Source organism: Callorhinus ursinus, unplaced genomic scaffold (assembly GCF_003265705.2).
Source record: "Callorhinus ursinus isolate GAN/ISIS: 27379988/994484 unplaced genomic scaffold, GSC_fseal_2.0 scaffold69, whole genome shotgun sequence".
NCBI lineage: Eukaryota > Metazoa > Chordata > Mammalia > Carnivora > Otariidae > Callorhinus > Callorhinus ursinus.
Window position 1 is genome coordinate 4389655 of NW_027397131.1, and position 17297 is coordinate 4406951.

General features: G+C 41.7%; 1 protein-coding gene across 28 annotated transcripts in view; it reads left to right on the forward strand.

Annotated features, from left to right (window-relative positions):
• Positions 1–17297, forward strand: part of ANK3 (ankyrin 3) — a 681670-nt gene that overhangs the window by 526528 nt on the left and 137845 nt on the right. For all 28 annotated transcript variants that reach the window (XM_073886212.1, XM_073886216.1, XM_073886210.1 and 25 more), the window contains 4 exons: positions 717–914; positions 2215–2313; positions 2596–2694; positions 8753–8950. In XM_073886212.1, the coding sequence (XP_073742313.1) occupies positions 717–914; positions 2215–2313; positions 2596–2694; positions 8753–8950 (594 nt within the window). The remainder of the gene's footprint in view (positions 1–716; positions 915–2214; positions 2314–2595; positions 2695–8752; positions 8951–17297) is intronic.

The following is a 17297-nucleotide window of genomic DNA, read 5'->3' on the forward strand; positions in this document are numbered from 1 at the left end:
TTCCCTACAGGAAGTACTTACCTGAACTTTTTCCCATTCAAGTGTGGGATTTCCCTTTGGAGGGCCACCACAGGGCATCATTGGGCAAACTAGGAAAAGATCCCTCTCCCCCTTGGGGATAAGACCCTGAGAGTGCAAGATTTAGTGCCTCATGCCTGGGGGTAAATTGTAATAAGGGGCCCTTCTCCTTGAAGCAGATCCAGCCCATGCTTGACACGCAGAGGGTGGGCTGGCTTTTAGCCCTCTGGGCTGGGAGCCTTTGTGCAGGTAGACCTGTGCACCCCCTGTGCTGTTGACTATGACAAGGTGGCACCTATAAAATAATTCATTCCATATGAGGACCTAATAGCTGGCGGAGGTATAATCCCCTTCCTAGTTACTTGTGTTTTACTAGGATTCATTCCCTTATCTCCCAAAAAAGGAGCCATTGGAGGTTAAAATTTTGGTAAAGTATGGCAGGTACTAGTGGGGATAATTTATAGACAGAACTGCCTTTTACACTTTTCATACTAATAGGTTACTCGAAAGGTATTTAAGGGGCTTAGACCCACCATCTTCACCTTTCTGAACATTAAAGAAAAAGATGAAGTGGTTTTTAGCATTGAAGCAGAGAATTGAAGGTAGCCTCTGATACCAAGCAAAGTTTGCTGAATGTCTCACAATGTCACCATTGTTTTCTCAGCTAGTCAGCCTTGTATTTCTACCTTGCCACTTAGGATGACCAAACCCCACTCCACATTTCTGCCCGACTGGGGAAGGCAGACATCGTACAACAGCTGTTGCAGCAAGGAGCATCTCCAAATGCAGCCACGACTTCTGGGTACACCCCACTCCACCTTTCGGCCCGAGAGGGACATGAGGATGTAGCTGCATTCCTTTTGGATCATGGCGCATCTCTATCTATAACAACAAAGGTATGAAAGTGAGTCTTGGAATCCTGCTGTGTCCCCCAACATCCATCCTCCTTACAACTGAGGCCAAGTGTACAAACCACTGTCAAATCAGGGGGCGAATTTTTCTTGGGTTATTTTTGTTTGTTGTTGTTCTTTTGTTGCTGTTGTCTTGTATGATGAACAGTCTGACTTTTAAAATCTCAACTCTGATGCCTTAGAGCAATAACCTACCACTCAGTTGCTCTGCAGGTGCAGGTTGCAAAATTTAGAGCTCACTTTTGGGTGATGCCACATAAACCTAGTGAGTGTAATAGAAAGATGAATTGGCCTATGGCATGTCTTAGAAAGCTAGAAATGGGTGTTTCGCTCTCATATTTGGATGCAGAGATCAATACACAAGACGATTACAATAATTGGAAATACGTAGAAAACTATCTGAATACATGATGACTGCCTCCAGCTTCACCCCCTGAGATTACTTAGGCTCTTCAGTAGAGTTGAGATGCACAATTCCTGGATCTCATCTAATATCTGAAACAGAGTAATGAGTGATGAGGTTTCGAGTGCCCTAGGCCTCCCACCATGCCGGCTGCCCATTGGCTCTCGTCGGCGTTAGTCTCATGAGGTCAAATGTGCTGATGACCCTCCAGGCGCTGACTCATGCTTGGGACCCTCCAAAGCAGCACATGCTGACTGACTGGTGGATGCCCGGATCCTTGTGGGAGTAGGCAGCAAGCAAGAGCAGCTACTCAACTCTCAGTACCCAACTCTTGCAGATTGATTGGGCTGGAACCATGTGTTATTATTCAGTTCACCTGTGGTAACTAGGATGCAAGAATCTCTGACTCCTACTCCTGAGGACTGGAGCATACCTAAAGATAATGTGTATACATGCAGAAATTGGAGAAGAAGACACAAAAGGCTCCGGTCTGGTGATGTGAGATCCTGGGAGGTCCAGACTTGTCCTGGATTTTCCCAAGCCCTCCAAATCCAAATTGGGCCTGGGACCCAGGAACCTATTCTTCCCAAAATATGAAACCCCAAAATAGCTCTAGAATAAACTCCAGATCCAGCTCTCTGCCTCCATCCTGGTCAGATGCCTGAGAAGTCCCAGAGTTAGTGGCATATTGTGGCTCAGTCAGCAGAGACAGAAAGATTAACTCTCCTGCTCCTCCTTGTTGATGGGGGACTCGGGCTGTCATCTTCCTGTGTGGGTCCTTCAGTGCAGGCTTAACCGTGCTTCATCATTAGAATAATGCATTGGAAAGCAACGCCTTTGTGTCCTTTCTGTTGTTCATTATTTTTATGTTTCTTTTTTCAGAAAGGATTTACTCCCCTTCATGTGGCAGCGAAATATGGGAAGCTGGAAGTAGCCAATCTCCTGCTACAGAAAAGTGCCTCTCCAGATGCTGCTGGGAAGGTATGGAGCTGACCGCCCTGTAACAGGCCACTTCCAGGGTAACCAAACAAGCCTTTGCTCCTTCACCAGCAGCCACCCAAATTAGGACTAGGCCAGAGTTAAGTCTCATAGGATGAAGATCCCTTTGGACATAGGAGGTGAATGCTGGGGTCCAAGCACTGGGGAAACTGGAATGTAAATTGCACTCTGTGTTGAACCCAAACTAACCCCATCTCCTATATCCAGGCCTCTGGTATTAAGACACTTTTGACGCTGGTTGTTGTTTTCTGCACGTGTTTTCAGAGCGGGCTAACTCCACTGCATGTAGCTGCACATTACGATAATCAGAAAGTGGCCCTCCTGCTTTTGGACCAAGGAGCCTCACCTCACGCGGCTGCAAAGGTACCTGGGACTGGCCCACCTTGGGGAGGCTGGTGGGCAGCGTCCTCCGGTCTCTGTCCATCCCCTTTGCTGCTCATGTGGCACCCTCCACCTTAGACACCACAGAGAAGTCACGGACACAGAAGTGCCTCGGGAAATCTGTGCCTTCAGCTATTCGGTCAATAATGTGGTAGATGCTCAATAAATCCTCACTTGCCAACTGATTTTCCTTAAAAATCCAGAACATCCTGGGGCCTATGAAGGAGAAGAAGTTGAGGTACTGTTCAGCCAGATTAAAAACATAAGCACAGCCTGAGGGAGTAAGAAAGTCTGAGTTGTCAAAGTTACAAAACATGCGTTATATTTTCCTGGCCATAAAACATTGCCTCCGAGTTGTTTATTTTTGTTTAATAGAATAGGTTGGGAGGTTTTATTTATGCATTTTTAGTATTCCTACGGGGAATCTTTATTCCTCTCGTTAGAGTATTTTTGACCAGTAGACAACCTACATTTCTCAGAAAAGAGATACGTCGGGTATATGGCTTCCTAATTACCTGGACATGCTGACTTGAGGGGCAAATCATAAAGAAGAGGTTACTTAAAGATAGGTTAATCGAGTGCTGTCTGTTTAATAAGCTCTCTGTTGTTGAACAGGTGGCTATGATCTGAGAGAACTGGAATGATACAAACCACAACTTAATGCTGTCCAGTGCTTTTACTAAACGCTATTGTTGAAGGAACTTTTAGCATTTTTAAGCTTTTTACATCTTTGGGGTTTTTTTACTCTGCCATTTTGGGGCAGCTCTGGTGCTCTCCTTTAACCTTAGTGTTTACATCAAATCGGTTGTAATCAAATCTGAAGGGGTTGTTCTAGAATGCTTTGGAGACTTTAAGAGAGAAGGTTTTCAGGTATCTTCTTTTAGGGGGTAGGTTAACTTTGACAAGTATTTCCCCTTAGGACCTCTTTACATCTATGCCTTAATTATCTCCTGCCCCACCCTCTCCAGATTTGTACTCAGTGAGATCTAGAATTCAGAATCATACCCCTAAATTTGCTTTTCATCTAAATGTGGCTTCCTCCCATAGTTTCTGATCCTGACAAACATTTTTTTCCATCATAAAGCCATGCCTTTACTTTTGGTAAAGCTTTATCTTTTTTTTTTATTTTATTATGTTAATCACCATACATTACATCATTAGTTTTTGATGTAGTGTTCCATGATTCATTGTTTGCATATAACACCCAGTGCTCCATTCAGTACGTGCCCTCTTTAACACCCATCACCAGGCTAACCCATCCCCCACTCCCCTCCCCTATCTTTCTAAAAATAAAAATGAATAGCAGCATTATTCCCTAGAGCCAAAAGGTGGAAGCAATGGAATTATCCATTGAAGAATGAATGGATAAATAAAATGTGATGCATACATACAATGGAGTATATTATGCAGCCTTAAGAAGGAAGGAAATCCTGGCACAGGCTGCAACATGAATGAGCCTCAAAGACACCATGCTGCGTGAAATAAACCAGTCACACAAAAGGACAAATATTGTATGATTTCAGTCATGTAGAGACAGAAAGTAGAATGCTGGTTGCCAGGACCCGAAGGGAAGAAGAAATGGGGAGTTGGTGTTGAATGGATAGGGTTTCAACTTGAAGATGGACAGTGGGTAATGGTTGGAGAACAATGTGAAATGTACTTAACAATGCACACATTGTGCACTTCAAAATGGTGACAATGGTGAGTTTTATGTAATGTATATTTTATCACAATGTGAAAAATGAAAAAATTACAATGTAATTTAATGATTGTCTATTTCATTTCAGTATATTTTATTTTATTTTTTTTTAAAGATTTTATTTATTTATTTGAGAGACAGAATGAGAGAGAGAGAGAGAGAGCATGAGAGGGGGGGAGGGTCAGAGGGAGAAGCAGACTCCCTGCTCAGCAGGGAGCCCGAGGTGGGACTCAATCCCAGGACTCCAGGATCATGACCTGAGCCGAAGGCAGTCGCTTAACCAACTGAGCCACCCAGGCGCCCATTTCAGTATATTTTAATATACCTTTTGAGTCTGGGCCACTTTTGTTGTATTATAATAACCCCAGGTTCTTGGTAGGCAACCAGTAAATAATAAGCAAACGATTCATTCCTCACGTGAGAGTAATAACTTTGACAGAACTTGTGCCAAGCAGTTTAGGATGAACAAGATTCATAAAACAGTAAGTGAAGCAAAATGGAGTGCAGTCCACCCTTCCATCCATCCATTCTGCCTTTCAGTCCATGAATAACTCTGAAATAAATCAGTAGTTGGTATATTTGCAGTTAGGTTCCTGCTTTATATTTGTCAAACAAGACTCCATGTTTTCATGTCTGCAGAACATCTTTAACAAAGAGTTGAAAAGAGTTATCACAGCCCTTTAGCCTGAGGCGTAGCTTTTACAGCCAGTCAAAAACAGGCTTTTCATGAGATGAGATGTTAATTCTTGCTGCCATGGGGCACTTGCCTCTATAGGAGCCTCCGTTTGCCATCTCTGGGGCAGTGATCCTCTTCGGGAGCTTCTAGGCTTTGATCCTGAGCAAAGCCTGTTCCATCAGGTAGGCATTGGCGTCATCTACTGGAAGAGACCTAGCTACAGTTGTTTAAATGGATGTGGCTCTATTTTTCTCAGGTTCTCTGGAGGTGGGCAGTTGTTGGTGTTGGTTCAGTGTTTCCAGAGTGTTAAGGAAAGTTCCAAGTGATTTTTTGGGTGTTTTTTTTTTTGTTTTTTGTTTTGGTTTTTTTGGACTTTCCTTTGAGAGATTGCTGTTCCCCAGACTGCCAGGCCCTCCTTTTAAGCCACAAGCGGGAAAGAAAGTCAGACAATAGGGCATTCCCAGAAGCTCCACCCAGCCCTTTCTCCTTATGTCTCATTGGCCACCTCTTTCTGCAAGGGAAGCTAGGAAGTGTAGTTTTTCAGCCGGGCACAGTGCCAAGGCGCTTTTGTTAAGGAAGGAGCGAGAATGGATATAGGGTCGGCAAAGAGCCTCCTGTACCCCAGGGAAGCTTTAGCATTTCTGAATCTGATAGTGGTGAAAAATGGGGGACAAAGGCTCAGTAAGGCCCGATTTGAGCCTGACGCTATGACAACAGTGACTTCAGTGTGAACTCTTCCTCAATTCACGTGCTTGGTCCTTAGGGTATGTGATGCTTTCTTGCCTTTTCTTCTCTTTTGTAGAATTGCCAACATATTTTCTTACTCATACGTGTCCTAGAAACACGATGTGATCTTGTAATGGGGGAGGAGGAAAGGTGCTGGAAAAGGAGATGGGCTTCTGTAATCCATTTTAGCCAGATCTAATTCCTGAGGCAGGACCCCGCACTAGAAGGAGGATAACCTGGGTACTTGTGGAAGGGATAGTGAGCCCTAACTTGTTATTTGTCAGATTTCTCTTCCATAAAATGTGTGATATATCTATTGATATGGAACAGCAGATAGAGATGGTGAAATTTCTTAGAAAAAATATAAAGCATAATATAAATATATTACTTTGGGTCATTTAAAATTGCATTTCCTTTTGTTTTCATCTTGAAATGCAAAAGCACACTTGGCAAGCATTTTGTCCCCTACATCAAGGGGAGAAAAATATTTAAGATGATTCTGTAGTTGAATCTCTCACTATTTTCTTTCTCTTCTGATAAATGCATCTGTCCCCTTTAGTGTGACAGGTAAGAATCATTTGACTTTCCAGAAATTAGAAAGCACTTAGGAAATTTAGAAAATTTCTTAAGGTCTCAAGGTGAACTATTTGTTTATTATTTGAAACATGTTTTAAGTCTTTCTGAGATGAACTTCCCATTCTAAAATAATACCATCGATTGTTTTTCTCTTGCTTTATACTTTCCTTTGTAGCTCAGGTACGGAGCTCAGAATAAAGCCCTCAGTAGTAATGAGTAACTTGTCTGATATCAGCATGCATTACAGAGATGCCAGAGCTTCTCTGGATTAGTGTTCTTTAGGACCTAGGATTTGTGGGTGGAATTAAAAGTAATCAAGAGGAGTGTCACCTCTCAGAGGACACTGACCTGCCTTCAGGTTTTGAAAAGTGACTAACGTGAAGGTTATGTCCATGCAAAAGCAAAAAGAAATAAGATGCATGATAAGAAGCTGAACTCAGACTATCTTGCTGTCACCACTCTGTTTAGCCAGCGTTAGACATATTGACTAATCAGATGTCCTATTTTAGCACTGTTTTGTGAATTTTGGTCTTTTATGCAGGGGTGGGGATGGGAGCGAAATAGACCTCCCCCTCCTATCACTCGCTGTAGAGTTGGGCTCAGTCCAAAGCTCTACATTTGGCTCTGAAGGCAGTCTCTTTAGGGTGTGTCTGTGCAGAGGGACAAATGCTTCCCAGGTCAGCTGGGGTTTCCAGATGGCAATAGGTCAAAACTAAAAATAGGGATATAAAATCTTCTATCCTGGCCCATCCCATTTGGCAGAGGGTGGTTTCAGAAGAGTCTGGAACTGGCATTTCCACTTGCATGTGTTGATATCCAACAGCTTAAATCCTGTACAATTGATTACAGGAAGAGTGTCTGTCAAGTGAGAAACACTCCTCCTAGGACACACTAGTGACTTAAAATATGAGGGTTGATTGCTGTAGGCTGACCTATCAGTGGTACAGCAGCCCTACTGTCCTCTATGTTGATTTTGACCCATCTGTATTGCTTGGAAAGATCGCGACTGGTAGTTGTCTAGATTTGGATTGTCTTCCCAAATATAAATCCATGAATTCTTTTTTTTTCTCTAAACCTTCTTTTCTATAAAAAAGTCATTCTAATTTTTCATTGACATATTTTATATAGTCAAATTCATGCCCAAATCAAAATATAACCTTGCATTTCTCTTAAATGAGTGTAAGGCAGGACAAGGTCCCCTCCCTAGCACAGGGGACCTCTTTTTCTAGAGCAAAGGACTTTGAAGGATCCTGAGGCACAGCTAAATAACAGTTTGCCAAAGAAATTTAGGTCGCCTCTACCTTGAGCTCCAAGGGTCAGCCAAGATGAGGATCCCAGAATGTTCCAAAAGTTCTACTAAGTCTGACTCAAATTCTAAGGATTCACCAGTCACCATGAGGCATTAGTAGAGATACAAAGACAGATCTGACACAATACCTGCCCTCAACAAATTTGTATTTTAGCAGGAGGAAACAGGTGTAGAAAGGAAAGAGTGCCATTAAATATCTCCAAGAATTTGATTAGAGTCAGTCAGGTTGGAGTGGGTGTTAAGAGGGGAAGGGGGAGTGAAACACTTCGTGGGAATATGACCCTTGAGCTGAAGCTTCAGCTGGAAGATGCTGGCCCCGAAGACCTGGTGGGGAAAAACATTCTTGATAGAGTGAGGCAAAACAGAAACGAGCTGTATCTTATTTGGGAAACCAGTTCAGCTGAAGCATAACCTAGAAACTAGGGTTTCATAAAAGAGACAATCAAAGGGGCCATGAGAGGAGGGTGCCTGGGTGGTGCAGTTGGTTAAGCATCCAACTCTTGATCTCAGTTCAGGTCTTGGTCTCAGGGTTGTGAGTTCAAGCCCCGCATTGGGAGCTTACTCAAAAAGAAATAATAATAAAACAACAGGGCTGTGAGAGTAGATTATAGCATCTTGACTACCATGAACATTACATTTTTCAACTTGTTCGAAACAAATAACCATTAAGGATGTTTTAAAGACAGAATAATAGCTCTGAATGTGCCCATATTGATTGTTGTTTCCTACTTGGGTTTCCTCTCATTACCAATTTAAATAAAGCAAGTAATGATTGAGCACCTACCAACATAACTACTCTATTCCTTTTGCAAAACCAGTGGTACTCTGTTTCTCCTGCATTAAACCATCCACAGTATGTTTTCCTGATTTAGAAATGTGGAGGATGAGGGCAATATATTAATGGCACAGCTCGATTTATCAGTTTGCTTATGTGAGTCTGAATTTTTAAACCGTCGAAGAAAATCACTAGAAAGGGAAGCATTCTATTTGAAAGTGCACTGCACACATTTTTATCTCGTTCCTGGGCATGTGACCAAGTGATTCGTGTTGACAGAATGGTTATACACCACTGCACATCGCTGCCAAAAAGAACCAGATGGACATAGCGACGACTCTGCTGGAATATGGTGCTGATGCAAATGCAGTTACCCGGCAAGGAATTGCTTCCGTCCATCTTGCAGCTCAGGAAGGACACGTGGACATGGTGTCACTGCTCCTCGGCAGAAATGCTAACGTGAACCTGAGCAATAAGGTAACCTTGCTTTTTCTCTACAAAGCTTACAACAGAACCTTACCTCTCAGAAAGGTCACTGAGAAGCATGAAGAATCCAGGTCAAATCAAATTTGTAAAGCGTAATATTGCACAAAGATGTTTGCCAAAATGTTTATTATAGCAAAAACTTTGAGAAAATATGTTTAAGCAGTAAGATAATGGTAAATCAGTAATTGTAAAGTCTTAACAATTGAATAACATATAGCCCTAAAAATGCAGTCCACAACGTTTTTCTGAAAAATACGAAATTTTGTTTAGGATGTTAATTCAAAGAGCAACATTGTTACCATACCAAAACCTAGTAAGTAGTAAGTTGTAAATTGTAGGCTGTTGAGTTAGTCCACAAACATTTTGGGACACCTCCTCCTTGCCTGTCCCAGTTTTAAGTCGGAGATGACAGATATTGGAAGTAGTGCTGCCTCCAGAGAGTTCATTAACAGAAATTTAGAGTAGGTATTTTATTCATAGATTGGAAAGATTGTTAGTCTTCATATGTAAATTGGCAGTTTCAAGGAACTGATGAAGCCTCTGTTCCCCAAATTTTTCAAACTCCCCTGCCTTCATAGTTGACATCCCGACTCTTTGTGAAGAATTTTGTGAAGCAAAGCAAAAATCCAGCCCACAACTGGCCAGAGACATGTTAATGAAGTTACGACCTCGCATTGCATATACGGGGTTTGCTGAACTGTTTATTAATACCTAAGTCTGAGATCTGCTCAAAACACAGAACAGATGTTTCTAAGTCTTCCCTTCAGATAACACAAAAGGCTGCAAGAGTGCCCCCAAATTCTTGATAATGCGAACTCCCTGGCTTCTTCTCTACCAGTGGTGATGGCACAGCCCTAGCTCAGATATTGGAGTGGAGTTTCAAGATAGCAAGAGTTTTATGATGACAAATAACAAGTAACTTAATTTTTTTTTCCAAAAATGTGGCCTGTGTTTTGGAATCACAGAAGCTTTGAATCTCCTGGGTGTGAATCCTAAGCCTGATTTACTTGGTGTGACCGCAACGAGCTTCTGTTTTGTCCTCTAGTAAATAAAGACAAAACATTTACCTCACAGAGATGTCATAAAGATTAACTACAGTAACTTTCAGCACCTTCTTCTTAAAGCAGAAAAAGAATAGTTGTCTTAATTTTGGACTTCTCACAATTTGGGGAAAAGGTTATTCTGCACTAATCTAAGTTCCCAAGGTTGTAAATTAACACATTCTATAGATGAAAAGACATACAGGGGAAAACAGGGAAACCTTTCTTTCAGTTTTAGTATCTTGAAAATTCTTTGTGATCATTGCAGAGCAAACACATTTTTTCATATTTTTCTGGTGTAACAATTTGATTTTCTCATATCTTTTTTTTTTTTGCAGGGATCTTACTTTTTTTATTTATTTTTTATTTTTTATTTTTTAAATAATTTCTTATTGTTATGTTAATCACCATACATTACATTATTAGTTTTTGATGTGTTCCATGATTCATTGTTTGTGCATAACACTCAGTGCTCCACGCAGAATGTGCCCTCCCCAATACCCATCACCAGGCTAACTCAACCCCCCAACCCCCTCCCCTCTAGAACCCTCAGTTTGTTTTTCAGAGTCCATCGTCTCTCATGGTTCGTCTCCCCCTCCGACTTACTCCACGTCATTCTTCCCCTCCTGCTATCTTCTTCTTTTTTTTTTCTTAACATATATTGCATTATTTGTTTCAGAAGTACAGATCCGTGATTCATTAGTCTTCTACAATTCACAGCGCTCACCATAGCACATACCCTCCCCAATGTCTATCACCCAGCCACCCCATCCCTCCCACCCCCCACCACTCCAGCAACCCTCAGTTTGTTTCCTGAGATTAAGAATTCCTCATATCAGTGAGGTCATATGATACATGTCTTTCTCTGATTGACTTATTTCACTCAGCATAACACCCTCCAGTTCCATCCACATCGTTGCAAATGGCAAGATCTCATTCCTTTTGATGGCTGCATAATATTCCATTGTGTGTGTGTTACATACATACACACACACACACACACACACACACCCCACATCTTCTTTATCCATTCATCTGTCGATGGACATCTTGACTCTTTCCACAGTTTGGCTATTGTGGACATTGCTGCTATAAACATTGGGGTGCACGTACCCCTTCGGATCCCTACATTTGTAACTTTGTGGTAAATACCCAGTAGTGCAATTGCTGGATCGTATGGTAGCTTTATTTCCAAATGTTTGAGGAACCTCCATACTGTTTTCCAGAGTGGTTGCACCAGCTTGCATTCCCACCAACAGTGTAGGAGGGTTCCCCTTTCTCCACATCCCCGCCAACATCTGTCGTTTCCCGACTTGTTAATTTTAGCCATTCTGACGGGTGTGAGGTGGTATCTCATTGAGGTTTTGATTTGGATTTCCCTGATGCCGAGCGATGTTGAGCACTTTTTCATGTGTCTCTTGGCCATTTGGATGTCTTCTTTGGAAAAATGTCTGTTCATGTCTTCTGCCCATTTGTTGATTGGATTATTTGTTCTTTGGGTGTTGAGTTTGATAAGTTCTTTATAGATTTTGGATACTAGCCCTTTATCTGATATGTCATTTGCAAATATTTTCTCCCATTCTGTCGGTTGTCTTTTGGTTTTGTGGACTGTTTCTTTTGCTGTGCAAAAGCTTTTTATCTTGATGAAATCCCAATTATTCATTTTTGCCCTGGCTTCCCTTCCTTTGGCGATGCTTCTAGGAAGAAGTTGCTGTGGCTGAGGTCGAAGAAGTTGCTGCCTGTGTTCTCCTTTAGGATTTTGATGGACTCCTGTCTCACGTTTAGGTCTTTCAACCATTTGGAGTCTATTTTTGTGTGTGGTGTAAGGAAATGGTCCAATTTCATTCTTCTGCATGTGGCTGTCCAATTTTCCCAACACCATTTGTTGAAGAGACTGTCTTTTTTCCATTGGACATTCTTTCCTGCTTTGTCAAAGATTAGTTGACCATAGAGTTGAGGGTCCATTTCTGGGCTCTCGATTCTGTTCCATTGATCTATGTGTCTGTTTTTGTGCCAGTACCATACTGTCTTAATGATGACAGCTTTGTAATAGAGCTGGAAGTCCGGAATTGTGATGCCGCCAGCTTTGCTTTTCTTTTTCAATATTCCTCTGGCTATTCGGGGTCTCTTCTGGTTCCATTCAAATTTTAGGATTATTTGTTCCATTTCTTTGAAAAAGGTGGATGGTATTTTGATGGGGATTGCACTGAATGTGTAGATTGCTCTAGGTAGCACTGACATCTTCACAATGTTTGTTCTTCCAATCCATGAACATGGAACGTTTTTCCATTTCTTTGTGTTTTCTTCAATTTCTTTCATGAGTATTTTATAGTTTTCTGAGTACAGATCCTTTGCCTCTTTGGTTAAATTTATTCCTAGGTATCTTATGGTTTTGGGTGCAATTGTAAATGAGATCGACTCCTTGATTTGTCTCTCTTCTGTCTTGTTGTTGGTGTATAGGAATGCCACTGATTGCTGTGCACTAATTTTATATCCTGCTACTTGACTGAATTCCTGTATGAGTTCTAGCAGTTTGGGGGTGGAGTCTTTTGGGTTTTCCACATACAGTATCGTATCATCTGCGAAGAGTGAGAGTTTGACTTCCTCTTTGCCGATTTGGATGCGTTTGATTTCTTTTTGTTGTCTGATTGCTGTGGCTAGGACTTCTCATACTACGTTGAATAGCAGTGGTGAGAGTGGACATCCCTGCCGTGTTCCTGACCTTACAGGAAAAGCTCTTAGCTTTTCCCCATTGAGAATGATATTGGCTGTAGGTTTTTCATAGATGGCTTTCATGATATTGAGGTATGTACCCTCTATCCCTCTACTCTGAAGAGTTTTGATCAAGAAAGGATGCTGTACTTTGTCAGATGCTTTTTCTGCATCTATTGAGAGGATCCTATGATTCTTGTTCTTTCTTTTGTTCATGTATTGTATCACGTTGATTGATTTGTGGATGTTGAACCAGCCTTGCAGCCCAGGGATAAATCCCACTTGGTCATGGTGAATAATCCTTTTAATGTACTGTTGGATCCTATTGGCTAGTATTTTGGTGAGAATTTTTGCATCCATGTTCATCAAGGATATTGGTCTGTAATTCTCCTTTTTGATGGGCTCTTTGTCTGGTTTGGGGATCAAGGTAATGGTGGCCTCATAAAATGAGTTTGGAAGTTTTCCTTCCATTTCTATTTTTTGGAACAGTTTCAGGAGAATAGGTATTAATTCTTCTTTAAATGTCTGATAGAATTCCCCTGGGAAGCCATCTGGCCCTGGGCTTTTGTTTGTTGGGAGATTTTTGAATACTGCTTCAATTTCCTTAGTGGTTATAGGTCTGTTCAGGTTTCCTATTTCTTCCTGGTTCAGTTTTGGTAGTTGATACATCTCTAGGAATGCACCCATTTCTTCCAGGTTATCTAATTTGCTGGCATATCATTGCTTATAATATGTTCTTATAATTGTTTGTATTTCTTTGGTGTTGGTTGTGATCTCTCCTCTTTCATTCATGATTTTGTTGATTTGGGTCATTTCTCTTTTCTTTTGGATAAGTCTGGCCAGGGGTTTATCAATCTTGTTAATTCTTTCAAAGAACCAGCTCCTAGTTTCGTTGATCTGTTCTACTGTTCTTTTGGTTTCTATTTCATTGATTTCTGCTCTGATCTTTTTATTTCTCTTCTCCTGCTGGGTTTAGGCTTTATTTGCTGTTTTTTCTCTAGCTCCTTTAAGTGTAGGGTTAGGTTGTGTATTTGAGACCTTTCTTGTTTCTTGAGAAAGGCTTGTATTGCTATACACTTTCCTCTCAGGACTGCCTTTGCTGTATCCCAAAAATTTTGAACAGTTGTGTTTTCATTTTCATTGGTTTCCATGAATTTTTTAAATTCTTCTTTAATTTCCTGGTTGACCCATTCATTCTTTAGTAGGATGCTCTTTAGCCTTCATGTATTTGAGTTCTTTCTGACTTTCCTCTTGCGATTGAGTTCTAGTTTCAAAGCATTGTGGTCTGAAAATATGCAGGGAATAATCCCAATCTTTTGGTAGCAGTTGAGACCTGATTTGTGACCTAGGATGTGATTAGTTCTGGAGAATGTTCCATGGGCACTAGAGAAGAATGTGTATTCCGTTGCTTTGGGATGGAATGTTCTGAATATGTCTGTAAAGTCCACTTGGTCCAGTGTTTCATTTAGAGTCTTTATTTCCTTGTTGATCTTTTGCTTAGATGATCTGTCCATTTCAGTGAGGGGGCTGTTAAAGTCCCCCACTATTATTGTATTGTTGTCAATGTGTTTCTTTGCTTTTGTTATTAATTGCCTTATATAATTGGCTGCTCCCATGTTCGGGGCATAGATATTTACAATTGTTCGATCTTCTGTTGGATAGACCCTTTAAGTAGGATATAGTGTCCTTTTTCATCTCTTATTACAGTCTTTGTTTTAAAATCTAATTTGTCTGATATAAGGATTGCCACCCCAGCTTTCTTTTGGTGTCCATTAGCATGGTAAATGGTTTTCCACCCCCTCACTTTCAATGTGGCAGTGTCTTTGGGTCTCAAATGAGTCTCTTGCAGACAGCATATGGATGGGTCTTGTTTTTTAATCCAATCTGATAGCCTGTGTCTTTTGATTGGGGCATTTAGCCCATTTACATTCAGGGTAACTATTGAAAGGTATGAATTTAGTGCCATTGTATTGCCTGTAAGGTGACTGTGACTGTATATTGTCTGTGTTCCTTTCTGATCTATGCTGCTTTTAGGCTCTCTTTTTGCTTAGAGGACCTCTTTCAATATTTCTTGTAGGGCTGGTTTCATGTTTGCAAATTCCTTTAGTTTTTGTTTGTCCTGGAAGCTTTTTATCTCTCCTTCTATTTTCAATGATAGCCTAGCTGGATATAGTATTCTTGGGTGCATATTTTTCTCATTTAGTGCTCTGAACATATCATGCCAGTCCTTTCTGGCCTGCCAGGTCTCTGTGGATAGGTCTGTTGCCAATGTAATGTTTCTACCATTGTAGGTTACATATCTCTTCTCCTGACCTGCTTTCAGGATTTTCTCTGTCTCTGAGACTCGTAAGTTTTACTATTAGATGTCGGGGTGTTGACCTGTTTTTATTGATTTTGAGAGGGGTTCTCTGTGCCTCCGGGATTTTGATGCCTGTTTCCTTCCCCACATTAGGGAAGTTCTCTGCTATTATTTGCTCCAATATGCCTTCTGCCCCTCTCTCTCTTTCTTCTTCTTCTGGGATCCCAATTATTCTAATATTGTTTTGTCTTATCGTATCGCTTATCTCTCGAATTCTGCCCTCGTGATCCTGTAGTTGTTTCTCTCTCTTTTTCTCAGCCTCTTTATTTTCCATCATTTGGTCTTCTATATCGCTGATTCTCTCTTCTGCCTCATTTATCCTAGCAGTTAGTGCCCCCATTTTTGATTGCACCTCATTAATAGCCTTTTTGATTTCGACTTGGTTAGATTTTAGTTCTTTTATTTCTCCAGAAAGGGTTTCTCTAATAACTTCCACGCTTTTTTCAAGCCCAGCTAGTATCTTTAAAGTCATGATTCTGGACTCTAGGTCCGACATCGTACTAATATCAGTATTGAGTAGGTCCCTGGCTGACGGTACTACCTCTTGTTCTTTTTGCTGAGGTGATTTTTCTCGTCTTGTCATTTTTGTCCAGAGGGGAATAGATGAATGAGAGAACAGAATGCTAACAGGTTAACAACGTCTCCAGCAAATATACTCTATACAAATCAGAAAAGACCTGAACCCAGGGGGCAAGAAAGGGAAAGAAAGAAGAGGGAAAAAAAAGGGAAAAGAAAAAGATAAAAACAAACAAAAACAGAACAGAAAAAAAACAATATGATCAAATATGATCAGGCTAGTGCATAGATCAGTTCCACACACTAGCTTTTGGGCATATTTTGGTCTGTTAGAAGAAAGTGTCTGCTAAAATTTTAAAGGAAGAAAGACTTATATATGTACAAAATAAGGGTTGATACAATGAAGGGATGGAAGATGACTGTAAAGATGAAAATTATAAAAGATTTTATAAAAGGAATTGATAAGAAGTTGTTTTTTTAAAAAGAAAGAAGAAGATTTAAAAGAAAAAGAAAAAAGAAAAAAAGAGAAAAAAGGGAGAGAATGTGATCAGGCAGGAGAATAGAACAAAGCCGTACACTAGTGATTTAGGGTATATTTTTATCTGTTAGAAGAAACTGTATCCCAGAATTTTAAAGAGAGAACAACTTATATGTATATGCCAAAAATAAGGGTAACTACTATGAAGGGATAAAAATATGACTCTAAAAATAAAAAATAAAAAGTTTTTTTTAAAAGGGATTGATAAGATGTTGTTTGAAAAAGGGAAAAAGAAAAATTCAAAAAAAAAACAGTTAAAAAAATTAACTTTGAAAAACTAATGAGTTATGGTAAAAAAGCCATGAATTCTATGTGTAGTATTCCCCTAGCGCTGGAGTTCTCCCATTCTCCTTGATTGGTAAACTTGTTCTTGGCTTGCTGGCTGTTCCGTGCTGATCTTCTGGGGGAGGGGCCTGTTGCTGTGGTTTCCAAATGTCTTTGCCGGCGCGGAATTGCCCCGCCCTTGTGAGTCCGGGCTAAGCAAGCTGCTCGGGTTTGCTCTCAGGAGCTTTTGTTCCCTGCAAGCTCTCAGTACAGCTTTGGAGGACCAGGGTGAAAATGGTGGCCTCCCAATCTCCGCCCGGAGGAGCTGAGAACTCGGGCCCCGCTCCTCAGTGCGCCCCCAGAGAAAAGCAGTCAGTCACTCCCATCTCCCCGGTCTCCGGCCGCACTCCGTGCTCACCCGGCCTGTGACCGAGTGTTTCTATCTCTGGCACCCGACCCCGTGTGGAGTCTCCAAACCCAGCAGATCCCTGTGGTGCGCTCCCGCGCCGCTCCTCCCGGGGGGAGGGGGGGGAGGGGAGAGGGGAGTCTCCCCGGATCTGCCGCTTGTTGGGTCCCTGCTGGAGGAGCAGTGGTCCAACTGGGCCGCGGATCACAGTTTATGGCAACCCCGAGCTGAGAGCCCGATCCTTGGCTCCGTCTCTGCAGCCGGCTTCCCCGCTCCGGTACCTGGGAGCTCTGCCACACTCAGGCACCCCCGGTCTTTCTGTGACCCCGAGGGTCCTGAGACCACACTGTCCCGGGAGGATTCCACCCCCCGCTTAGCCACTGGAGCAACGTCCCTCAGCCGAACCGACTTCTAAAAGTTCCGATTTTGTGCTCCGCGGCTCTATCACTTGCCAGAAGCGGCCGACAGAGGCCCCCTCCCCCGCCGTCTATCCTCCCGAATAT